The sequence below is a fragment of the Symsagittifera roscoffensis genome, chromosome 2, assembly GCF_963678635.1.
Source record: "Symsagittifera roscoffensis chromosome 2, txSymRosc1.1, whole genome shotgun sequence".
Taxonomy (NCBI): domain Eukaryota; kingdom Metazoa; phylum Xenacoelomorpha; order Acoela; family Convolutidae; genus Symsagittifera; species Symsagittifera roscoffensis.
The window spans coordinates 163824-191352 of NC_087063.1; the positions used below are offsets into that span (position 1 = coordinate 163824).

Sequence of the window (27529 nt, forward strand, 5' to 3'; positions counted from 1 at the left end):
GTTAGTATTATTTATTCTCTCTTCTCGCGCTCATGCTTTTTGTTCCGACTGCTTTTTGTTCCGATACGAAAGTAACGGAATATTTGTGCTCGGGATGGTTTTTTTTTTCTTCAGACAAATTTCGACTTTTTAACTAACCGTTTTTGACGGAATTTTTTTGTATCATTCGAAAAGTATTGTTGTCTTGAGCTTAAATTTGAAAAGATATTTTACCTGTGATCATTTTTCGTTACAGTTATGGGGGATTTAAAGATTGCCATTTTGGCTAATTTGGGACAATTAACGCGCGATATATTTCGCGCTATTAACGCGTAAGCGGAGATTTAATCCGTCTTAGAAATCGTTCCAAATTAGTTGATAGAAGCTTTTTTGTCATAAATAGTTTGATACAATGAGCAAAATCTATTCTTTTGTACTTTATATGGCTTGTGGGGGATGAATTCAAATTTTAGAAAAAAAAATTTCTTTTTATTTTATTACATTTAATTTTTTCAAGTTACTACTGCTCCATAAAACCTTAAAAGGCAGTCGGAACATTCAAGGCTTCGCCCTGATACGAGCAGTCTTGTTTGCTAATTTGGGCTAGAAATTGCAAAAACATACTTTTTCTCGGCAATGCAGATTTTTCGTAAATTGGAAGGGCAATAACACTACAAATATTATTCGATTCTATCTGTTGTTCATTTGTGGTACCCTCTTTTGCGTGAAAACAAGTTGAAGCCGATTATAAAAATCAAACGCATCCGAATACGAAGTTCCACTCTAAGTTCAACAGTCGGTGCAAAACTTTGTGTTTTTGTGTTTCTTGTTCAAGAGCGCACAAATCGGCATTTTGCAAAAACTATCAGCATTTTTTGACGCCTCAAGATAAAAAAAATCTGAACATGCTCAGTGAAATGATTTCTTCGTGCTTTTTTCGTAAAATGGCACATGCGCCCTTGTATGTGGCTATTTTGGCAATTTGGTTGCATGTAGATAGTTTTCATGCAAGTTTATACATAATGGCAGTTGAAGATTGTTGAAAGAACACAAGGACGCGTTTCCATGTCACTGTCAGCCAGCTAGTGGATTTGTGCGGCCGCAGCTATTGCTTGATAAAAGTGCCAGTGGCTGGTAAGAAGACGAAGGCTACAAATAAATAAATACCCGGATTAGCCTCTTACACTTTTCTACCCTGTCAATCTGGGATGAATTAGTTGTGCAGTGGAAACTGGAAGCAAACTTAATCCACAGCTCAATTCCAAACAATTTCTGCTCATTTTTCAGGGAAGAGAACGCCTAATGCACACAACACAACACAACACAACACAGACTGTCTCTCATGTTAAGCTGCACTCAATAACTTCTAAACTACCAGAAGTGTATGTGTGTGTTCTTAAACTAAAAATGAATGAAATATAACAGAATTTAAGTACTTGAACTATTTGAAAAACTGAAATGGTCCGATTGATCATGTGAGTTAATTGACTGCGCGTTGCCATTCCAATGTTGTTGTCGCAACGAAAAAAAGCTGGTTACACGAAACTCAGCCCGCCTCACTATGTTATAAGAATACACATTGACCTCGAGACTCAAACCATGCGACGCTTCATTGTAATTTTTTCGAGGGCAGTTTTTGTTGTGTTAACTTTAGAAACTTGCGAAGCCTTAAATGAAGTTTTGAAGTTTTCATTCGGCTGAATGGATAGTTGATGAGTGAGCAAGGGTGATTGGGAGAGAGGAGAGAGAGGAGAGAGAGAGAGAGAGGAGAGAGAGAGAAAGAGAGAGAGAGAGAGAAAGAGAGAGAGAGGGGGTATAAAAGACAATAAAGAGCCGGCCACTTTTCCATCTTGCCTCTTCATCCGGAGAGATGTGATTGGTCTCTCGGGAGACACTCGGCCGCCTCTAGAGCCCCCCACCCCCCTTCTCCACCATCCCCTTCACCCCCGTGCCCTACCCCACGTACACTCCCCCCAAAAGAGTCACGCAATGCAATCACTGCACTGAGAGGCTCTTTCAATACAATATACTGTGCACATGTTGAGGGAGTGAAGAGAAAGAGAGCTAGAAAGAAGAGAAGAGAAGAGAAGAGCGGAGTCTGTTTGTATCCCATCCTATCTTGGAATGCCATGCCTTCCATTGTCTCCCTATTAGACAGACACCTTCACCATAATCTCACTTTTTCCTCTTCTCATTTTCATCAAAAAAAAGTATATTCCAAACAAACTTACAATATACTCCCTGCTTCACTAAAAAAGCTAGTCATACAATTTCACACCTGTGAAACTTGCAGAAAAATGTCTGAAATTGTGTGTCTAGCTTTTTGGCGTTTTTTCTTTTTCTGACAAAAAGTACTATTTTGGCCATTTTGAAAAACTGATCTTGACGCTCGAATCTGATTGGTTGAAACTAATATCAGCAACAAAAATCATCAACAACATCCCGGAAGCTCAATCAACAATTGAATAATTTGGGCTTTACAACAGAAAAGACCCTTTTTTCGTTTTATGAAATTGTGTAACTAGCATTTTCTGCTTATGTGAAAACTAATAAACTTTTTGAGCTTTGTGTTAAATTTTGAACAGATTATCGAAAAAAAATTTCTGAGAAAACCAACAGATTAAGTGGCAAAAATTCAAAGCAAAAGTCCCCATGAAAATTACTTTTCTAGTTTCACAAATAATTGTCAAATTTTGTAACTTTTTGTGTACGGCTAAAAAGCTTCTTTTTAAAAAGTTTGAGTGTTTGTAAACTGCGAGCTGTTGTTTTTGCTAGACCTTGAATTTATCTTAATAGATAAAACAAAAAAAGAACTCTGACTTCACACTTGGACTCCTGATTTTTGATAATTATGTTTGGAAAACACTGTGCTTGGGCTATGTTATAGACAAGAAATTTCAACTTTTAAATTTTGATACAAAAAAAAATCTTAACAAAAATACTTTTTTACAAAAACAATTTTATACAAAAAAAATATTCTGCGACGGTAACTTCCCAAATGAAAACTTTTCCCAAATGGCATAAATTTTAAGCTTTCAATGTAATTTAAACGTTTTCTATCAATTCTAATTCTAACATTTTTTCAGTAACGAAACCATGTGAACAAGATTTGGAAATAATTTACGCAACAAATTTGTCAAAAAAATGACCACAAGAAGCTTAATAATAACCGCAAGCTTCTGCTTTTTGCTTTTGATAAAAAATTCTACAACTTTTTTAAGATAAAATGTCAATCAGCATTTGAATTGACATTTTGAATTATTTTCTCACATTGTTTACGAAAAAATTGATCTCGATTTTTTCAAAGCAACTGTTGCATGAAACTTATGCCATTTGGGAAATTTTTCATTCATTATGCCATTTGGGAATTATACCATTTGAGACGTAATCTTTTGCGACTACGTAAAAGAGCTAACTTTTTTCCCAAATTTGGATTTTTTTTTTGATAAAATGCTAGTCTCATCATTTTCATAGTTTCAGTTTGTATGACTAGCAATTTCTATGGATAAAAATGTCATAATTTTTCGATACTTTTTTCTGATAATCGATTTGAATAGCATTAGAATTAAAATATCAGCAGCTTTGAACAACCTCAGTAATTGCTAAAGAGTTTTTCGTTGATTGTATTAAATTGTATAACTAGCGTTCTTCCATTTGCTTCGTTTAAGAAACTGTAAGACTAGCATTTTTTGTGTGAAGTCAACCTTGGCTGTCAACAGTCAAGTAGTCAATTTTTGATCATTTTTGAAACCTTAATATCCAGCTACTTTTTCACATAGGATGGGCCATTTTTCCTTAGAAGCAGAGTTTATCGTCCATATGCTTTTCATTTGTTAGCAAAAAAGCTTCCATATTGAAAACTAGTAGCAGAGAATGTTTGGATCGAAAAAACTCAAGAAATAGAAATCAAAATAAAGTCGAAGTCAAAAAATAAAAGAAAAAGAAATAAAAGCTTTTAAAAAAAGCATCCTTTTTTTCTGAATTTCTGGCTATATGTTTTATTTAAAATGATTGATTTGTTGAAAAGAAACAAACGAAAGAATGAGATTTAAAAACAGACAAACTATTGTTGAAAGTAAAGTCGAATTTAATTAAGAGGTTCCTCTAAATTAGTCTGAAAACAGAAAATATTCTGACCAATTTTTCTCAACACCGAGATCATTTTTCCGGATTTTTTATTTCAAGAATTGACCAAAAAGATTTTAATGCTATACCACTGTTAATCGTTTATATGATAGTACAAGTTTTTCTCTAGGTAGTCAAAATTGACCGAAAAAAAACAGACCCGAATCCAAAGTTTCTTCCTCTCTTCGAGTCGTTGGAACAATAAATAGAAGTTAAGGCTAGCTTAAAATGGTAATTTCCCAATTGGCATATTTCCCAAATGGCATAAAAATGGAAAATTTTCCCAACTGGCATAAATTTCAAGTTTTCATTGTAATTTAAACGTTTTCTATCAATTTTAATTCTAACATTTTTTCAGTAACCAAAGCATGTGAACAAGATTTGGAAATAGTTGCTTCCAAACAAATTTACGCAACAAATTTGTCAAAAAAAATGACCACAAGAAGCCTAATAATAACCGCAAGCTTATGCTTTTTGCTTTTGTTAAAAAATTCTACAACTTTTTTAAGATAAAATGTCAATCAGCATTTGAATTGACATTTTGACTTATTTTCTCACATTGTTTACGAAAAAATTGATCTCGATTTTTTCAAAGCAACTGTTGCATGAAACTTATGCCATTTGGGAAATTTTTCATTCATTATGGCATTTGGGAATTATACCATTTGAGACGTAATCTTTTGCGACTACGTAAAAGAGCTAACTTTTTTCCCAAATTTGGATTTTTTTTTTGATAAAATGCTAGTCTCATCATTTTCATAGTTTCAGTCTGTATGACTAGCAATTTCTATGGAAAAAAATGTCATAATTTTTCGATACTTCTTTTCTGATAATCGATTTGAATAGCATTAGAATTAAAATATCAGCAGCTTTGAACAATCTCAGTAATTGCTAAAGAGTTTTTCGTTGATTGTATTAAATTGTATGACTAGCGTTCTTCCATTTGCTTCGTTTAAGAAACTGCAAGACTAGCATTTTTTGTTTGAAGTCAACCTTGGCTGTCAACAGTCAAGTAGTCAATTTTTGATCATTTTTGAAACCTTAATATCCAGCTACTTTTTCACATAGGATGGGCCATTTTTCCTTAGAAGCAGAGTTTATCGTCCATATGCTTTTTATTTGTTAGCAAAAAAGCTTCCATATTGAAAACTAGTAGCAGAGAATGTTTGGATCGAAAAAACTCAAGAAATAGAAATCAAAATAAAGTTGAAGTCAAAAAATAAAAGAAAAAGAAATAAAAGCTTTTAAAAAAAGCATCCTTTTTTTCTGAATTTCTGGCTATATGTTTTATTTAAAATGATTGATTTAGTGAAAAGAAAAAAACGAAAGAATGAGACTTAAAAACAGACAAACTATTGTTGAAAGTAAAGTCGAATTGATTTAAGAGGTTCCTCTAAATTAGTCTGAAAACAGAAAATATTCTGACCAATTTTTCTCAACACCGAGATCATTTTTCCCCTTTTTTTGTTTCAAGAATTGACCAAAAAGATTTTAATGCTATACCACTGTTGATCGTTTATATGATAGTACAAGTTTTTCTCTAGGTAGTCAAAATTGACCGAAAAAAAACAGACCCGAATCCAAAGTTTCTTCCTCTCTTCGAGTCGTTGGAACAATAAATAGAAGTTAAGGCTAGCTTAAATTGGTAACTTCCCAAATGGCATAATTCCCAAATGGCATAAAAATGGAAATTTTTCCCAACTGGCATAAATTTCAAGTTTTCATTGTAATTTAAACGTTTTCTATCAATTCTAATTCTAACATTTTGTCAGTAACGAAAGCATGTGAACAAGATTTGGAAATAGTTGCTTCCAAACAAATTTACGCAACAAATTTGTCAAAAAAAATTGACCAAAAGAAGCTTATTAATAATCGCAAGCTTATGCTTCTTGCTTTTGATATAGATTTCTACAACTTTTTCAAGATAAAATGTCAATCAGCATTTGAACTGACATTTTGACTTATTTTCTCACATTGTTTACGAAAAAATTGATCTCGATTTTTCCAAAGCAACTGTTGCATTAAGTTTATGCCATTTGGGAAATTTTTCATTCATTATGGCATTTGGGAATTACACCATTTGAGACGTAATCTTTTGCGACTACGTAAAAGAGCTAACTTTTTTCCCAAATTTGGATTTTTTTTTTGATAAAATGCTAGTCTCATCATTTTCATAGTTTCAGTCTGTATGACTAGCAATTTCTATGGAAAAAAATGTCATAATTTTTCGATACTTCTTTTCTGATAATCGATTTGAATAGCATTAGAATTAAAATATCAGCAGCTTTGAACAATCTCAGTAATTGCTAAAGAGTTTTTCGTTGATTGTATTAAATTGTATGACTAGCGTTCTTCCATTTGCTTCGTTTAAGAAACTGCAAGACTAGCATTTTTTGTTTGAAGTCAACCTTGGCTGTCAACAGTCAAGTAGTCAATTTTTGATCATTTTTGAAACCTTAATATCCAGCTACTTTTTCACATAGGATGGGCCATTTTTCCTTAGAAGCAGAGTTTATCGTCCATATGCTTTTTATTTGTTAGCAAAAAAGCTTCCATATTGAAAACTAGTAGCAGAGAATGTTTGGATCGAAAAAACTCAAGAAATAGAAATCAAAATAAAGTTGAAGTCAAAAAATAAAAGAAAAAGAAATAAAAGCTTTTAAAAAAAGCATCCTTTTTTTCTGAATTTCTGGCTATATGTTTTATTTAAAATGATTGATTTAGTGAAAAGAAAAAAACGAAAGAATGAGACTTAAAAACAGACAAACTATTGTTGAAAGTAAAGTCGAATTGAATTAAGAGGTTCCTCTAAATTAGTCTGAAAACAGAAAATATTCTGACCAATTTTTCTCAACACCGAGATCATTTTTCCCCTTTTTTTTGTTTCAAGAATTGACCAAAAAGATTTTAATGCTATACCACTGTTGATCGTTTATATGATAGTACAAGTTTTTCTCTAGGTAGTCAAAATTGACCGAAAAAAAACAGACCCGAATCCAAAGTTTCTTCCTCTCTTCGAGTCGTTGGAACAATAAATAGAAGTTAAGGCTAGCTTAAATTGGTAACTTCCCAAATGGCATAATTCCCAAATGGCATAAAAATGGAAATTTTTCCCAACTGGCATAAATTTCAAGTTTTCATTGTAATTTAAACGTTTTCTATCAATTCTAATTCTAACATTTTGTCAGTAACGAAAGCATGTGAACAAGATTTGGAAATAGTTGCTTCCAAACAAATTTACGCAACAAATTTGTCAAAAAAAATTGACCAAAAGAAGCTTATTAATAATCGCAAGCTTATGCTTCTTGCTTTTGATATAGATTTCTACAACTTTTTCAAGATAAAATGTCAATCAGCATTTGAACTGACATTTTGACTTATTTTCTCACATTGTTTACGAAAAAATTGATCTCGATTTTTCCAAAGCAACTGTTGCATTAAGTTTATGCCATTTGGGAAATTTTTCATTTTTATGCCATTTGGGAATTATGCCATTTGAGACGTAATCGAATTGCTGTTAAAAAGTGAGACATTACTGCTGCTTGCACCCATTGGCTGAGGACAGAGTGGCCAACTTGCATGACCTTTTAACACAAAGTCTTCGTAGAGTTAAATTCGAACAGAAACCGAACTGTGTTTAGGCTCTAAACAATTCAGAGATGTAACTAATTCATGTGTAACAACTTGAATAGTTTCATGGCAGTGACTCTTTAACTCTGAATAGTTCTTCCTTTTCAGCAATGTTTTCAAGTTCAAAGCCGCTTCTCATTTTTAAAACTTCTACTCTGTTACGCATTTTGGTGTGAAATAACGTCACTCTTTTTAATCACTTTCTTTTGTTCTTTGTCTTCGAAAAGCCCAAATTTAAACAATCGCTTTAAAAAAGTAACAACGACAAAAGAAGGCAGCTTGAAAAGACTGATAGCCCTGTGCGTGGTCTTTGTGTGACGAAACTTCTCATCATCAGATAAATATATATGAACATTAATGTAGATTACGACTAAGTTTCATTATGATGAGTAGCTGGTTTGATTGGTTTCAAAGTGGCAACAATACTTTATTACTATTTCATTCGAGTTTCAAGCAAAACTTTCGAGCAACCTTTTTGAAATTAAACGGTAAAATTACCACAATAGTGAAATTTACTGCCCAAATAATACAATAAGACGCTGAAGCTCCTGCAATTTTCCCGCCTCAATCTTATTCACTCGACTCAGCAGAAAATTAATTCGAATAACAAAAAAACCACAGCAACTTTTTTCAACGTTGGATAATTTTTAAAAAATGGGATTTTCAATTTCATTACGGATGACTTAAGAACAGTTTGTCTTTTTTTATCAAATTGACCAAATTGACTTCCGAGATTGCCAAAGCACCAAAAAGACCCTGTTTTAGCCAGATTTCCTGCTCCACAGGCAAAATTTGGACCAAAAAATTGCGTTTTTTCGGCGCGCGCTCCCTCCTCAAAACTAGTATAGGGTACGTCACCAAAATGGATATCTCAAAATAGTACCAAGGGTCGGCAGGGGGTCAAAACCCTGAAAGGGGGCGTCCGCCCCCCCCCCCCTTAATCCGCGACTGGTCAAGCTGACTAACCGAATAATGAGATAACTATGATGTCCAGATGTCCAAAAAAAAACAAATTTGAAAAACTTCAACATTAAATAACTTAATTTCTTTAGAAATGCTGAAAGAATGCAATTTATAAATAGATCAACTGTTCATTGTAAATAAGTAATCTGAGCAAGAGCAGTATAACTAGTTGCTGCGCAAATAATTCAGAATATTTGAATGCATTTTCGGAAGCCATTTTTCTCCAATAAATGAAAAAATGCGTCTTAAAAGTTTTTTTTTGTTCAGAACTGCAGCTCAATTTTCTATCAAAAAACAATATTTGGGTGTTAACTTTTTGAATCACAAGTTAAAAAACTGATTTTTCACTTGAGTCATTCTTCGTCAATAAAATTTACACAGAACTGCTCGTATCAGAGCGAGTTCCCGAATGATTGACTGCGACTTAAAGTATATGGAGTTATGTTCGCTTTGAGTCAATTGATGAATCTTTCAAAAAATTGAAGCAATTGAAAAAAAAATGATAGTGAGAAATATTTATAGTTGGCCTGGTTTTTTTCAGACCAATGTTACAAAACTTGGCTGCGTATGGGTATCAATCCGTAAATCTACAGATCGTCAAGCGAGTATGCAAACCACGCACCTAATACGATTTCTATAAGTAAGTAAAAGTTTTAACGCATAAATTAGGACCAAATAAGGAATTGTCGGAACAAGCAAGGTTTTGCCCTGATATGCAAGCGCAGACTTGTTGGCGTTTAGCAAAGTATGAAACAGATCAAGTAGCATGCCCCGATTTAATTTGTAACCCGCACCGAAGTTTCATGGGTAATAATCGATTATAATGGATTTTCGTTGAGTAAAATGTTGTCTATATAATCGATTATCATGTCAAATTTAGACCACATAATCGATTTTTAATCGATTATAATCGATTATTTTGGAAAAATTTAAATCCATTATAATCCATTAAAATCGATTATAATCCATTTTTATTTTCAATATGATGGATTATTTTTTGTACATAAAATCCATGAAAATTTTGTAAGTTTTGTTAGACTCTAATTTTTGCAACTTTCTGCAAAACTCGAACGAACATGTTCATCCAGGGGCGGCCAATATACCCAGAAACAGCATTTGTGACCAGCTCCTCACGTCAACCCCTATCCCCGTCCCGATGTATCCCCCCCCCCCGCGTACCCCCCCCCCCAAGTATCCCCCTAAGTATCCACCCCCCCCCCCCCCCCAGTATCCACCCTCCCCAAGTATCCACCCCACCCCCCCCCCCCCCCCACCAAGTATCCACTACCCCCCCAAGTATCCACTACCCCCCCCCCCCCACGTACCCCCATCCCCTCCACGTACCCCCAACCACGACGTACCCCCCTCTCTCTCTCTCTAGTTAGGGGACATCTAACTGTAGTACGAGTAAGCGTGCGGGGGGAGGGGGGTAGTTGGTGTAACTTTTTGTTAATTCTAGAGGTAACTTATTGTTCTAGAGGTAACTTTTTGTAATTTCTCATAACTCGATTGAAAATAGGAAACAATGAAATTAAGCGAGAGAAAAAAAACTAACTTAAGTGTAACAAAATTATGAAAAAACGAAAACAACCCACAAAAAGATTTGAATAAATAGATTATAATCCATTATAATCGATTAAAATTGATTATTTTTCTTTTTATATTTTTTTTTGAAAATAATCGATTATAATCGATTATAATCGATTATATTGGGTTTTTGTTGCTTAAAAAGTATTATCATTATAATCCATTTTCAATCGATTATAATCGATTATTTTTGTTATTTTGTAGAGACTGACAATGAAAATCCAATATAATCGATTATTATCCATGAAACTTCAGTGCGGGAACGATTTTTAAGAGGGATTACATCTGAGCTGACGCCTTAAAAGCACAAAAGTTATAGCAAATTAATGGCTTTTTCAGTTTTTTTTTGAAATTCGTTTGATGAAAAACTATTGAAAATAAATTTTCATGTTATAAACTGCAACAAACGCGTCAGCGTGAACAGGTGAACAACTTTACTGCAACTTTTGTCATATGCAAAATGCCGAGTTGAACATTTTTGAAAAAAAAAATCTTATTATTTTACAAGAGGGTGGGAAACTCGAAAAGAGCCGCGTTAGTTGTCTCAAACTTGCAACAATTTGATAAATTTCGAACACAATTACTTGACCAAAAACAATTACACGTGAAATACTTTATAATATTTGAGCTCAGGGTATCAATATTTTTTGGCTGATATAAAGATTCCGTCTAAAATTGTTAGTTAAAAAGTGGAAAATTGTCTGGAGAAAAAACTTGCAGAAAAATTTTGTCATTTTCCTAAAAAGTCGGAAGAATAACAAAATTGATGAAGGTACGCCACTTGTGCAACCATTTGAACTTATGCTGAGAAGAAAATTGACCAACGTATGATGCAGGAGAGTTTTGCGCAAAAACAACTGTACGAGCTGTTCGTTGTTGCGACTTTGGAAGAAGGATTAAATATTTGGGGGGGGGGGGGGGGGTTGTTTTTATTCGGCCCAATTTTTAGCGCGTTTGGGTGATCGATCCCCGATCTTACATACACCTTTATGTTAGAGGGACTGTTCGTTCTCGCTGCACCGAGTCTATCTAAACTACTCGTTTTTAACTTGATGCTGAAAGTGTAACGCGAGTAGTTACGTGTCGTTTCCTGGTCCCAGAAGGTCCGAGAGACAGCCTGATTTTTCAAACTTGGGATCTAGAATGGTCGGCGGCAGACCAAACTGATCAAACTCATGAGACGATCAGAGTAATTCACATGTGCTCAATTAAATTAGTCTGAAAAGAGAGGCCATTTCAGAAGTACTTCTATAGATGTGTCAATTCAACCCATGTTTGTTCATACCAACACTCCATTTCTCACCACTGTTTGTTCTTTGAGAAAGAGAGCAAAAAAGGAAATGAAAAGTAACATTTTGCTTACTTTTACTGAAATTTAAGTTAACTTAATGCAAATTTTGTTTTCTCTACTTTTCACGTCAGTTGATCTAAGAATGCATAAACTGATTTGAACGGATATCGTAATATAAGATTAAGACTTTTTGCAAAACTACATTCACGAAATTCACGGCTAGTTGCATACTTTTTTTCATTACTGATTACTTTTTTGCAAGAGGAAAAAATTAATTGCAAATTAATTTTTTGCGTTCATAATTTTGCACATCTGCGATTAAAATTTGGGAAGCTGGAATTAAAAATTAGATGCACATATTTTTCGATTTGATCCTTTTTAAGACGGAGACGATTGAAATCTAATCAGATTAATTTAATTTGCGCTTCTTTTCTGTTCAAAGCGTATCTTCTGGTAAGCACTTGAATGCTATTTTCCAGCCATTCTTCTTTTATAATTTCCCTTTTGCAGTTTTCACTTTAACTTTAACTGTTAAGTTAGGCTACTGATTTAAGTGTTTATCACAGGAAGTTCCCGCAAATACGTAAAAAAGTTCAATGAAATTTGCTCAGGTAGTGGTTTTTCAGGGTAAAATGAGGGATATTAGTTTTTTTTGGGTCATCTTGTATCTAATGTTTTGGGGCTAAAAAGTATGGGCAAGGTTGGGTGGGCTGTTGAGGGGGGTGGGGGTGGGGTGGGGTGGTTACGGGTAAGTAAATTAGAGCAGGGTGAAAGAAGGGAAGATGAGACAACCTGCGACCCTCCTTGGGCCAGTGCAGGCGGGGGCGAATTGAAGTGACTTCTGGGCAGCGATGGAAAATGGGAAGCAGCATTGTTGTTTGGCATCGATTTTGGAGTAGCCTTGGGGAAAATAAAGTGCTTTAGAATGCTTTTAATTAAATTACTTCCTTAATGAGTTCGCATTAAAAGCCATGGTCTCAAAAATCCCCCCTCGGGTCAAAAATGCCCATTGGTAGTAGAATATAACAGTGCAGTATAACATTCAATCTCTTCGTGGCCGTTCGTTGGTCGGTGTTCTTTTTATGTATTAGAAATGGAGAAGAAAGGAGAAGAATTATGATGACAATTCTGAAGCAAATCACCAAAAGGATTGCAGCTGAAAATTCCAGTCCAGAAATTGCTCTGGGGCTTTTTTGGACGCAACTTCAATTTCTTTTTCATTTTTCCACGGGTGGTAAATTTCATGGGGCGCCTGATCTCTTCAGAGCATGACGTTAACTTGCCATCAATTGGCTTCATAGAGTCTCATCTCAGACCACCCAATTTAATATCATTAATTCGCCTTTTTTCAAATTCTCCCTTTCTCAAAATAATTTGCCAGGAAGACTGAATGAATTTGGAAATACGACAACGGGACAACTTTTTATACTGGACCCAAATTTGCGTGCATATTTTTTTACAAACTTCATTGGAGCATAAGTAGCAAAAAGTTTAAATTAAAATGTCAAAGTTTATTAGTTTTTTTTCAAAGATTCGAAAAGGTTCGAGAAAAGGTTCGCTTTGCCTATTTTAAATTTGAATGTTGAACATTCAGATGAATTCTAATTGTCTTTAAGTATTTTGGTTACTGTATATTCCTGGGAAATGCTTTGGACAATTTGCCCGAAGCACAAAACAAACAATTAAGATTACATTCATCATAAGCCGATAAAATTTCTCTTTGCAAAAAAAAACAGTATAGATAGAAAGCCGCTTTATAACTGTTATAGGCTACAAAAACAAACAAATTAATACCTGGACAGTTTAGTTTGCGAACTCTGGCTGGAAGCACTACGGATAAGTAAGTTAAAATTTACTGCACTTTTTTTCTAATTTATAAAAAAAAAACAATTTGACTCAACTAATTTTTTTGTTGTTCCTACCATTAAAAAAGCGGAGGAAAGTTGTATAGTTTTTTTGTTTTTCTTTCCACGCATAATCAGCTACCACAAAGAATCATCGGAACGGGTCGAGTGATGTATCTTACCTTTCCTTTCCGTCGGAATTCGAACAACATGAAAAACACTTTCTAAAAGTTTTCTCAGTGTTCTGAAAAAAGAGTCTGAAATTTTTGACTTTTGGTCTACTTTTGAGCAAATAGAGTGAGCGAGCTGGCTTATTTGGTTTTCAATCAAAAACAATTAGCACAAAAAATCATCAGAAGGTATTTAAAGATATATCATATCAAAACCGTTTCAGTCGTGATACGAATGTGTTGAGATTCAAAGAAATGTGTTCAAAATACTGGTTCAAAATAAGAGCAGGCTTTTTATAGAAGGATAAACCGTGATGAGTCGTAAACTTTTAGTTTCAAATATGAAAAAACATCACAGTCGTTTTATCGCCATATCGAGAATAAATAACTTTTGCTTGATTTCCACACAATAAATAGCTTGATTTTCACACAATTTTTCATTTTTTCCTCTTGAAATTTTTGACAGAAACGGTAGTTCATTTTGACAATTTACTATGACTGTTAAATACGCCTAATTTTAGCCTTTTCTTCAGATACTTTTATTACACCACGCTTAAAATCGACACTATTTTGAAAGAAAATTTACACAGTTTTTTAACAAAAGATGGTTAAAACATTCTTGCAAAACAACCGGCCATCTTTGTGACGATGGAGACGACATTATCATAAATTGAATGTGGTGATGATATAACAGAGGTGTCCTCAAAGACCCATTTAACAGGGATTTTAAGGAGAGCCCAACAGTGGTGACCTGAAAGAACACTGAAGCCGGTAGGGGAATCAACCTAGCCATAGAGAGCGTAGCCTAACAAAGGAGGAGAACAACCGAGCACACAGGACGACGTCACAAAAACACCTTGTGAGAAACAGAAGAAACAGAAGAATCAAAGCAAATTCAAAAATAATCGACAGGAACTCTGAAGGAGGCGACGAACAGGCCAAAAACGTCACGCCACTGGAGCAGAAGGGAAAAGATACAAAAAGTAAAAAAGCGATTCAGAAACTTATGACATATAAATAAAATGAGAAAGAAATGGAAAAGATGAAATGACTCATCATGAACGAAGCTCAGTAGGGACATACAAAAGACAGTGAAGAGAACTTGGTTCAAGGATAGCTTGCAGCAGATTTCTTCAGACGAAGAGTCCATATCTGAGGACGCAACAATCAGACAACAACAAAAACCACTATTCTAATCAGTGGCGGAACATTTACCTAAGAAACAGCCGACATGATACCGGGATCCGGAGAAATACTCTGTGAAATCAGTGGCGGAACATTTACCTAAGAAACAGCCGACATGATACCGGGATCCGGAGAAATACTCTGTGAAATCAGTGGCGGAACATTTACCTAAGAAACAGCCGACATGATACCGAGATCCGGAGAAATACTCTGTGAAATCAGTGGCGGAACATTTACCTACAAAAACAGCCGACATGATACCGAGATCCGGAGAAATACTCTGTGAAATCAGTGGCGGGCATTTACCTAAGAAACAGCCGACATGATACCGGGATCCGCAGAAATACTCTGTGAAATCAGTGGCGGAACATTTACCTAAGAAACAGCCGACATGATACCGGGATCCGGAGAAATACTCTGTGAAATCAGTGGCGGAACATTTACCTAAGAAACAGCCGACATGAAACCGGGATCCGGAGAAATACTCTGTGAAATCAGTGGCGGAACATTTACCTAAGAAACAGCCGACATGATACCGGGATCCGGAGAAATACTCTGTGAAATCAGTGGCGGAACATTTACCTAAGAAACAGCCGACATGATACCGGGATCCGGAGAAATACTCTGTGAAATCAGTGGCGGAACATTTACCTAAGAAACAGCCGACATGATACCGGGATCCGGAGAAATACTCTGTGAAATCAGTGGCGGAACAATTACCTAAGAAACAGCCGACATGATACCGGGATCCGGAGAAAAACTCTGTGAAATCAGTGGCGGAACATTTACCTAAGAAACAGCCGACATGATACCGGGATCCGGAGAAATACTCTGTGAAATCAGTGGCGGAACATTTACCTAAGAAACAGCCGACATGATACCGGGATCCGGAGAAATACTCTGTGAAATCAGTGGCGGAACAATTACCTAAGAAACAGCCGACATGATACCGGGATCCGGAGAAATACTCTGTGAAATCAGTGGCGGAACATTTACCTAAGAAACAGCCGACATGATACCGGAATCCGGAGAAATACTCTGTGAAATCAGTGGCGGAACATTTACCTAAGAAACAGCCGACATGATACCGGGATCCTGAGAAATACTCTGTAAAATCAGTGGCGGAACATTTACCTAAGAAACAGCCGACATGATACCGGGATCCGGAGAAATACTCTGTGAAATCAGTGGCGGAACATTTACCTAAGAAACAGCCGACATGATACCAGGATTCGGAGAAATACTCCGTGAAATCAGTGGCGGAACATTTACCTAAGAAACAGCCGACATGATACCGGGATCCGGAGAAAGACTCTGTGAAATCAGTGGCGGAACATTTACCTAAGAAACAGCCGACATGATACCGGGATCCGGAGAAATACTCTGTGAAATCAGTGGCGGACTATTTACCTAAGAAACATCCGACATGATACCGGGATCCGGAGAAATACTCTGTGAAATCAGTGGCGGAACATTTACCTAAGAAACAGCCGACATGATACCGGGATCCGGAGAAATACTCTGTGAAATCAGTGGCGGAACATTTACCTAAGAAACAGCCGACATGAAACCGGGATCCGGAGAAATACTCTGTGAAATCAGTGGCGGAACATTTACCTAAGAAACAGCCGACATCATACCGGGATCCGGAGAAATACTCTGTGAAATCAGTGGCGGAACATTTACCTAAGAAACAGCCGACATGATACCGGGATCCGGAGAAATACTCTGTGAAATCAGTGGCGGAACATTTACCTGAGAAACAGCCGACATGATACCGGGATCCGGAGAAATACTCTGTGAAATCAGTGGCGGAACATTTACCTAAGAAACAGCCGACATGATACCGGGATCCGGAGAAATACTCTGTGAAATCAGTGGCGGAACATTTACCTAAGAAACAGCCGACATGATACCGGGATCCGGAGAAATACTCTGTGAAATCAGTGGCGGAACAATTACCTAAGAAACAGCCGACATGATACCGGGATCCGGAGAAATACTCTGTGAAATCAGTGGCGGACTATTTACCTAAGAAACAGCCGACATGATACCGGGATCCGGAGAAATACTCTGTGAAATCAGTGGCGGAACATTTACCTAAGAAACAGCCGACATGATACCGGGATCCGGAGAAATACTCTGTGAAATCAGTGGCGGAACATTTACCTAAGAAACAGCCGTCATGAAACCGGGATCCGGAGAAATACTCTGTGAAATCAGTGGCGGAACATTTACCTAAGAAACAGCCGACATCATACCGGGATCCGGAGAAATACTCTGTGAAATCAGTGGCGGAACATTTACCTAAGAAACAGCCGACATGATACCGGGATCCGGAGAAATACTCTGTGAAATCAGTGGCGGAACATTTACCTAAGAAACAGCCGACATGATACCGGGATCCGGAGAAATACTCTGTGAAATCAGTGGCGGAACATTTACCTGAGAATCAGCCGACATGATACCGGGATCCGGAGAAATACTCTGTGAAATCAGTGGCGGAACATTTACCTAAGAAACAGCCGACATGATACCGGGATCCGGAGAAATACTCTGTGAAATCAGTGGCGGAACAATTACCTAAGAAACAGCCGACATGATACCAGGTTCCGGAGAAATACTCTGTGAAATCAGTGGCGGAACGTTTACCTAAGAAACAGCCGACATGATACCGGAATCCGGAGAAATACTCTGTGAAATCAGTGGCGGAACATTTACCTAAGAAACAGCCGACATGATACCGGGATCCGGAGAAATACTCTGTAAAATCAGTGGCGGAACATTTACCTAAGAAACAGCCGACATGATACCGGGATCCGGAGAAATACTCTGTGAAATCAGTGGCGGAACATTTACCTAAGAAACAGCCGACATGATACCAGGATTCGGAGAAATACTCCGTGAAATCAGCGGCGGAAAATTTACCTAAGAAACAGCCGACATGATACCGGGATCCGGAGAAATACTCTGTGAAATCAGTGGCGGAACATTTACCTAAGAAACAGCCGACATGATACCGGGATCCGGAGAAAGACTCTGTGAAATCAGTGGCGGAACATTTACCTAAGAAACAGCCGACATGATACCGGGATCCGGAGAAATACTCTGTGAAATCAGTGGCGGACTATTTACCTAAGAAACAGCCGACATGATACCGGGATCCGGAGAAATACTCTGTGAAATCAGTGGCGGAACATTTACCTAAGAAACAGCCGACATGATACCGGGATCCGGAGAAATACTCTGTGAAATCAGTGGCGGAACATCTACCTAAGAAACAGCCGACATGATACCGGGATCCGGAGAAATACTCTGTGAAATCAGTGGCGGAACATTTACCTAAGAAACAGCCGACATGATACCGGGATCCGGAGAAATACTCTGTGAAATCAGTGGCGGAACATTTACCTAAGAAACAGCCGACATGGTACCGGGATCCGGAGAAATACTCTGTGAAATCAGTGGCGGAGCATTTACCTAAGAAACAGCCGACATGATACCGGGATCCGGAGAAATACTCTGTGAAATCAGTCGCGGAACATTTACCGAAGAAACAGCCGACATGATACCGGGATCCGGAGAAATACTCTGTGAAATCAGTGGCGGAACATTTACCTAAGAAACAGCCGACATGATACCGGGATCCGGAGAAATACTCTGTGAAATCAGTGGCGGAACATTTACCTAAGAAACAGCCGACATGATACCGGGATCCGGAGAAATACTCTGTGAAATCAGTGGCGGAACATTTACCTAAGAAACAGCCGACATGATACCGGGATCCGGAGAAATACTCTGTGAAATCAGTGGCGGAACATTTACCTAAGAAACAGCCGACATGATACCGGGATCCGGAGAAATACTCTGTGAAATCAGTGGCGGAACATTTACCTAAAAAACAGCCGACATGATACCGGGATCCGGAGAAATACTCTGTGAAATCAGTGGCGGAACATTTACCTAAGAAACAGCCGACATGATACCGGGATCCGAGAAATACTCTGTGAAATCAGTGGCGGAACATTTACCTAAGAAACAGCCGACATGATACCGGGATCCGGAGAAATACTCTGTGAAATCAGTGGCGGAACATTTACCAAAGAAACAGCCGAAATGATATCGGGATCCGGAGAAATACTCTGTGAAATCAGTGGCGGAACATTTACCGAAGAAACAGCCGACATGATACCGGGATCCGGAGAAATACTCTGTGAAATCAGTGGCGGAACATTTACCTAAGAAACAACCGACATGATACCCGGATCCGGAGAAATACTCTGTGAAATCAGTGGCGGAACATTTACCTAAGAAACAGCCGACATGATACCGGGATCCGGAGAAATACTCTGTGAAATCAGTGGCGGAACATTTACCTAAGAAACAGCCGACATGATACCCGGATCCGGAGAAATACTCTGTGAAATCAGTGGCGGAACATTTACCTAAGAAACAGCCGACATGATACCGGGATCCGGAGAAATACTCTGTGAAATCAGTCGCGGAACATTTACCTGGAGAGAAGGAGATGTCGGACTAATTAAAAAAGTGTTTCTCTCGAAGCTTATAGAACAGAGTTGGCGACTAGAAGTCCTCCAAGAGAAGCAACTGAACATAGATTCCATAAAGTAGAGCGCCACTTGTTCACATGGAAGTTTAGACAGAAGACACTGGAGCTAGGCAAGGCTTTCAAAGCAGTGTGGGTTTGGGATTAGTAGAAAAAATAGGCAAAAAAAGGAAAAAAAAACGAAAAGTCAATGCCAGAAATTCTTAACAGTCAAACATTTGATCGGGCGAGGCTGAGATTTAATTTCATAATACAATTTATAATAACTGTAAAACTGACTACAGAGTAACGCTTATTCCTGAAACAGGAGGATTTTGATGCTGCTATTGCAGTAGCCAAATAGTCTGTTTTGTTATTGTTATTAAGATGATTGTATTGACGATCACAATCAATGTCAGCCATACGAATACTTAAAGTTGTTACGACTCATGCATACTAAAACACGAAATCCTAGACGTCCTGCACATTTTTTAATATTTTTTGATTATGCCGAAATAATGAAAAATTTTCAAAATTTAAAACAAAAGAAAAGAAAAAAAATTACGCAAAATAACACTTGGTAAATTTACAAACTAATGATATTTCAGTTATTCTAATATGTATGTAATTTAGCAAAAAACCCATACTTTACAAAGTAAGCAAATAATAAACATACCAAATAAATAATATGGCCATTAAAAAACGAAAAAAGAACCGACAGAAACTAGAACAAAAACAGTAAACCAAAAAAACTGAATTTTTCTTTTGAAAATTTTATTACAACCCGAAACATTCTTTAACTAATTACTTCTTAAATGATGGTACTTTTAATTGAATGCTAAGATTCTGAGCATGTCAGAGAGTATGTTTACCATGATTTTTACGATCACCATTTAAAAACTAAAATTTTTACGTGAAAAAATTCTAGTACACGATTGCAACGCCCTTGTTTATCGCAAGGATAAGGATCGGGAACTAGACTTTTGTCCCGTAAACAACTTCTCTGACACGTTTATGAGAAATGGTTACGTTGTTCTAATAGTGCAATTTTAATAGTGCAAAGTCGAGACTACTTCCCACTTGGCCTAGAGGTAATGCGGTTGCCTCTGTACCCTAATGTCTGCGTTGCGAGTCTATGACGGACCTTTCTTTTTTCAGTATGTATGAAATTGAACTTTTTTCCCAGAAAAACAGAATTGTCGGACTTTCGTTTATCTACTCATAATTTGTTGGCTTAGTTACCCCCATCAACTTGTGCTGTCAGCTTTTTTTTATCGAAGATGAAAATTTTTTTAGTTTACTCCTGCAATTTGCAAACTGAATAGCCCTGATTTAGTATAGTTTCCTTTATTTTCCTTTTCGCTTTTTTTTCGCATACCAACTTCATTTGACCTTTTTTTCGGCTTATGTTTTGTTCAGCTTAGTTACTTCATTTTCTAACAAATCAAGAGCAAAAAATAAAAATAATTTTTTTGAAAACAAGGTTACTTGTATTGCAATGCAAGATTTAAAATTTTAAAAGTTGACTGTTTGAAATTTTTGTACGATAACATTTTTTATGGCTTTTATTTTATTTTTATCTCACTAGCGTCTTTTCACATGTTGCGGGAATAGTGGCCGCTCGGTAATTGCTAAAACATTATTTCATAAATTTTGTTGTTTTTCGACTGTTTTTCTGAAACTATTTGTTTTTTGTTCACATTTTTTTTTATTTTGTTATTTCTGTCTAGTTCTGTTACAATTTGCTGGCTTGCAATTTTGCGCTTGCGTGTTATCGCATGTGATGCGAAATTTTGCTTCGCGTATGCGTTTAACAGATTGGCAATATTGTTTTCTCTCTAGATGGTTGTTTTTTTTTCAAAAAGTAGTTTCCAGATTTTAGTTTATTTTGAAACTAAATTTATCTTACTTAAAAAATCGTTTTTTGGAAAAATTAACGTTTAACTTTAAAATTGGTTGAGTTACATACTCTCATAATGCAGTTTTTCTATGATGTTTTAAAGTTCCTGGAAACTTCTGATTATCAAAAGCCTTGGTTTATTCAAGCTTTGATCCTGTTTGATAAAAACTCTCGGTCAAAAAGCAAAACATTGAGATAAAAAAAAAAATTTTTTTGAAAAGAGTGTGGGTCATACATTAGATTCAATTTCCAAAAACATTTTATCGCAACTTTTCTATCTACTTAGTGTCCCAAAAATAACGTATAAATTTTGACGTTAAATTCTTCAAATTTACTCTTGCTGATATTCTTCAAATGCGTGCTGATATTTTTTGCTATTTATTTTGACGGAGATTTTTTCCCTGCGAAACTTTTTAACCAGCCTGAAATGATCAAAAACTCATTGGAGCTGAAACTTTACATAGATGTACCAAATAGACGGTTTGACATTTCACATTTGAGATAGCTTTTCGAAAGCACTTCTGGCGGAAAAAAAAATTTCATTTTAAATTGATCTCAACGCCATCTGGTTGACTCATTTGTCCTTTACATTTGAGTCGCATGTTGACCCTGATCAACACTGGTCGACCTAAGAAGCATCGGTCCTATTCGATAAAGCTACTTTTCTATATTATTTAATCACCTTAGAGTTCCCTACAATAGTGACTTTTTATAAGCAGTCGCTCAACCAAAAACGAGCTCCTCACTCTTCTAGTTTTTGCTCCAGAAAACAACAAAATTAAAATCTTTTCAAAGCACAAAAACTTGACAAGCAGTTCTTTCATTTCTTTTCTGTAAATCTATGATACACATTTTTTTAAACTTTAGTCCAAAAAAAGTCATATTGCTTCAATTTGATATATTTTTTGATGAAAAATGTTTGCTACTGCGGTACTGTGCAACTATGATTAAAAACTGTGTCAAGCTTTTGCAGAAGAATTTCGGTGACGAAACAATTGAAGGTTCGGTTTTTATTTGTTATCAATGCCATCTATTTTACTTGCGTACCGACCGCGGCCGAATCACATATTGACCGTGGTCAGCTTTGATTGGCCCAGCTCAACTCACTTTCTATCATTGGTCAATGTACTCATCGATCCTGTTCGAAAAAGGTCCTGGTTGAAAACAGTCTAGGTCTCGGTAGTGTATAGCTAAAAACTAAACTTAATTAAAGGGAGGGTAAATCAAACAATATAATCTATATTCCGTGGAGTTCATCGCGAAGTTCCTAATAATTAGTCTAATCAAAAAACCGTAAAAAAGATATTAACTTTAAATAGTCGCTCAATCAAAAAGAGCACCTCACTTTTCTCGTGTTGTCTCAAAGTCACCAAGTTTGAATGGCAGAAATTGGACATCATTTTTTCATTTTTTCTCTATAAATTTATGATACGCGTCTTCTTGATTTTTTGCCCAATGAAATATTGGTCCATTGTGCTTTTTGATAATTTTTAGATGGAGTAATTTTTGAAAAGATTTCTCTCTGAACAGATGGACGTAAAGCATTGGTTAATTAAAAGCAAACTATACTTTAACACTGACAATACAAAAGTGGTAAAGTGCACAAGATCCAGAAATACAAAAAACATAAATGTTGTCAAAATGAACGGAGAATACATAGAAAATATTTCAACGTTTAGTTATTTAAAAATGTCCTTAGATCGCAAATTAAATTTTGAAAAGCACGTAGAAGTACTCGGGTAAAAACTTTTGTTGAAGCAGAAATTTTTCTCAGATCTACCACAAATTTGATGCGATATCTCACTTTACTGAGATTTTTTTCTGTGACAGCATTTTAGTAACGAAAATTTTTTTGTTATTAATTTTTGCTATCTATTTGACTCATGCATTGACCAGGATTGAATCACAAATGGACCCTGCTCGGTCAGTAGAGACGACAGTGAACACAGTCATTTAATATAGAGTTTCCATTCCAGCTTCTTTTGGTGTCATAGTTCTAAATAGAAAAACTCATAGCAGGAAAAAATCATATTCGGATATTTTAGCAAATTGCGACCAGCAAAACCATATGCAAAAGGAACACGACTTACTCAAAAATATTTATACTGCCTGACTCAAAGCTGAACACCTGACTTTCGAAACTCCAAAACTGGAGCACAGTGAGACGAGTGAAAGACGAGAAAACATGAACGAAATGGCCGGATCCGACTTGAAATACAACACCGAAGAGCACTCGGGATTGAACGGCGACAAAACTTCGGGATTCAACGAGGCACCGAAGCGATCCGATTCTTCAGAAGCGATCATGAGAATGTACAAAAACATGGAGGCTAGAATCGAGGATGGAAAATTCCAAAGAATCCTTGTTCTCATAATCGTAAGCTGCGCACTGCTACTAGACAACATGTTATATATGGTCATAGTTCCCATCATTCCGGATTATCTGAGAAAGGTGAATGCTTGGGACACTCGAACCTCGTATGGGCAGAAGAACGAACTGAAGAATGGGGCGTGGGTTAATTCGACATACATAACGGACACCTATTACGAAGGGGAAGATACTAGTCTGGGCTTTCTGTTCGCTAGCAAGGCCTTCATCCAACTAATCGCCAACCCCGTGAGTGGGACTTTGATTGACAGAGTGGGCTACGAAGTGCCCATGGTGTTCGGCCTGTTCGTCATGTTCACATCCACCACCATATTCGCCTTCGGAGAGACCTACACTTTCCTGTTCTTGGCCAGGTGCATGCAGGGCATCGGATCTGCATTCGCCGACACTGCTGGATTAGGAAAATATTTGCATTCAAACTTCATTTCACGCTCATTTTTCCAACTAGCAATCTGAATTTTACTCCAAGTCAATATCATAATTCAAAATGGGCCTTCTCGAAAAAACCTTTCTCTATTCAAAATATGCTTTGATAATTCAAATAACATTGTTGTTATGAAATTTTTTGTAAACTTTTTTAATGAGACGTAATTTTGAACTATATTTGAGATGCAAAGGCAGAAATTCATCAAGAGAGAAATTATTGTTATTACTTTTATTATGATTGTTATTCTGATTATTATGAATGTTATTCTGATTATTATGATTGTTATTATGATTATTACGACTATGATTATCATTATTATGATTATTTGATCATTATTGTTATGATTATTATTATGATTATTATGATTATTATTATTATTATTATTATTATTATTATTATTATTATTATGATTATTATTATTGTTATTATTATTATTATTATTATTATTATTATTATTATGATTATTATTATTATTATTATTACTATTATTATCATTATTATTATTACTATTATATTATTATTATTATTATTATTATTATTATTATTATGATTATTATTATGATTATTATTATTGTTATTATTATTATTATTATTATTATTATTATTATTATTATTATTATTATTATTATTATTACTATTATATTATTATTATTATTATTATTATTATTATTATTATTATTATTATTATGATTATTGTTATTATTATTATTATTATTATTACTATTATATTATTATGATTATTATGATTATTATTATTATTATTATTATTATTATGATTATTATTATTGTTATTATTATTATTATTATTATTATTATTATTATTATTATTATTATTATTATTATTATTATTACTATTATATTATTATTATTATTATTATTATTATTATTATGATTATTATTATTATTATGATTATTATTATTATTATGATTATTAGTATTATGACTAGTATTATTATGATTATCATTTTTATTATGGTTATTATTATTATTAGTATTATGATCATTTTTATTATTATTTTTAATATAATTATTATGTGTCTTATAATGAAAAGAGAAGACGCTGCTTAGAAATGACTTCATTCGAATATAGTTTTATAGTTTAAAAAAAGAAAACATTTTCCTTAAGAATTCAAATATTTCCATGGTGCCCTGAGCAGCGATGATAGCCGACCGATTCACGGAAGAGCGAGAACGAAACCGGGCTCTCGGAATCGCACTGGCGTTCATCTCATTCGGATTTCTATTCGCGCCTCCCTTCGGCGGAGTGCTGTACCAATTCTGCGGCAAAGAAGTTCCCTTCCTGTTTCTAGCCTGCGTGGCCCTCATTGACGCGGCCATGCTGCTCCTCGTCAGTTCCAAGAACTCCCGCAGACTCAGGCAGGAACATGCACAAGTGCCCCATGCTCCCATTTACAAACTACTTTTGGACCCTGACGTTCTTGTAATCTCAGCTGCTCTCATCATGGCTAACATTTCACTGGCCTTTCTAGAACCAACAATCGCTACCTGGATGGAAGATTCGATGGATGCAGACCAATGGCAGCAGGGAATCATCTGGCTGCCTGGATTTTTCCCTCACATTTTTGGGGTGTATCTTTGCGTGCAGTTGTCGAACAAGTACGCCAAAACACAGTACATTTATGCTGGCATAGGTCTGTGTGTGATCGGGTTTTCGACTTGTTTCATTCCTGCCTGCACCACATTCACCCTCCTCATCCTCCCCATTTGCGGCATGTGCTTCGGGGTGGCCCTGGTGGACACTGCCCTGATCCCCGCCCTCTCCTACCTGGTGGACAGTCGCTACACTTCCGTATATGGGAGTGTGTACGCCATAGCCGACATCTCCTACTCGCTCGCTTATGCATTCGGCCCAGTCGTGTCCGGCTGGATGGTCCACATCGTCGGCTTCACTTTCCTCAACATAATAGTGGGTCTGGCCAGCTGCATCTATGCCCCCAGTCTCTACTCCCTCAGGAAGATCTACGGAGAGGAGGCGGAGTTCAGAGCCAGACGACAGGAGGAGACAAACCTGCTGGATAATGAAGAGCTCAACATGCCTACTACAGTGTCAGGTAACTACAACACAACAACAATAACAACAACAACCCACCCACACCCCCCCCCCCCCCCACACTCATTCAAAAACATCAGCACTCAAGTTAATAAATATCATACAACTTCAATCCACTTAATTTTTCTAATCAATTTCTACTATTTATATGCCATTTCCATCCCATTTGTTTGTTAGCTGCAGAGTTTTGACCAGCATATTCTTCAAAACTTAAAAAATGAAACATGAAAATTCTTTAAAAAACGATTTAAAATTTTTTCAAAAAAATGTCTGTAGAAAATATTTTCAATTTTTTTGAAAACTTTTTATTCCCAAAAAGGCGGAAAAGAAATTTCAAAAAGTACTGCTGTAGTTTTTAGGGCTCAAATTTCAAAAGTACTGCTGTAGTTTTTAGGGAAATGTAAGCCTACTTTTTTACGCTCATTTTGTTTCGTCGAAATTTGACTGAAAATCGAAATCTCAAACCTGTGTTTCTCAAAACCACAAAAACTGTTTGACATTTTTTAAAGTCAATAAAATCACAACTGAAATGGGTTCAATTTGATATATCACACGACATATTTGGATAAATATTTTTAGAACCTGACTTTGCGTGGAAAAAACTTGAAAAAACAAATGTGAAGACAAAGTACTCACTTTCAGTGATCGGAACAAATAGGTTGTAACTTTGAAAAAAAACAGCTGTTTAATTACTTCCCTCTTTTCTCTTTGTAGGGTCTTAAGCTTTTTTAAAGGCAGGGGTCAAATGAATTACGTAAATATGCGCAGAATGAGAAATTATAATAGCTAAATCATTATAATAATCCAATGAAAAGATTGTTTTGCTGCTCTTTGCTGTGTTTAAAACGTTTTTGTTTATGTATCAAAAACATAATTTTTCCTAAAGATCTTGAGTACAAATTTCAAAATTCAGTCTACAAAAAAAAAGAACTTAACAAAGATGATACAAATAAAACAATTTCCATGCAGAAACAAATAAATCTCAAAAAAACCTGTTACAATGGAAATCAAATGCAAGGCAATCAATTACAATTTTTGCAAACTGTTTTAAAATACAGCTGATTGATTCGCGTTTGGTTTGCACTATCATATTAAAGTGCTGATTTAAATTATCCGAAAAAAAAACGAAGAAAACTTGAATGTTCAACCACGTTTTTCTCAAATTGGGTTAAGATTAGACAAAAAGGGAAGAGAACAAAAATTGCTTAAAATTTCACCAGAATTATTATGGTGCCATTTTTCTCCAATATTCTCAACTAAAATTTTACCCAAAAAATGGGTCATTTTGGCTTTTTTTCAATCACTTAAAAATTATGCTGAAACTACGTTGTTAATTGATGAGGAATATATACCACAAGAAGCCTCTCATAAGCCCAACAAAGCTCCAGAGATGTAAATCTCTAAGAATTGAATACAATGTTT

The 27529-nt window shown here is 35.8% G+C and overlaps 1 protein-coding gene across 1 annotated transcript in view; it reads left to right on the forward strand.

Moving 5' to 3' along the window:
- Positions 1 to 27529, forward strand: part of LOC134840288 (probable vesicular acetylcholine transporter-B) — a 32256-nt gene that overhangs the window by 2620 nt on the left and 2107 nt on the right. The window contains exons 2-3 of the mRNA XM_063856041.1: positions 23266 to 24007; positions 25192 to 26108. Of these exons, the coding sequence (XP_063712111.1) occupies positions 23406 to 24007; positions 25192 to 26108 (1519 nt within the window). The 5' untranslated portion in view covers positions 23266 to 23405. The remainder of the gene's footprint in view (positions 1 to 23265; positions 24008 to 25191; positions 26109 to 27529) is intronic.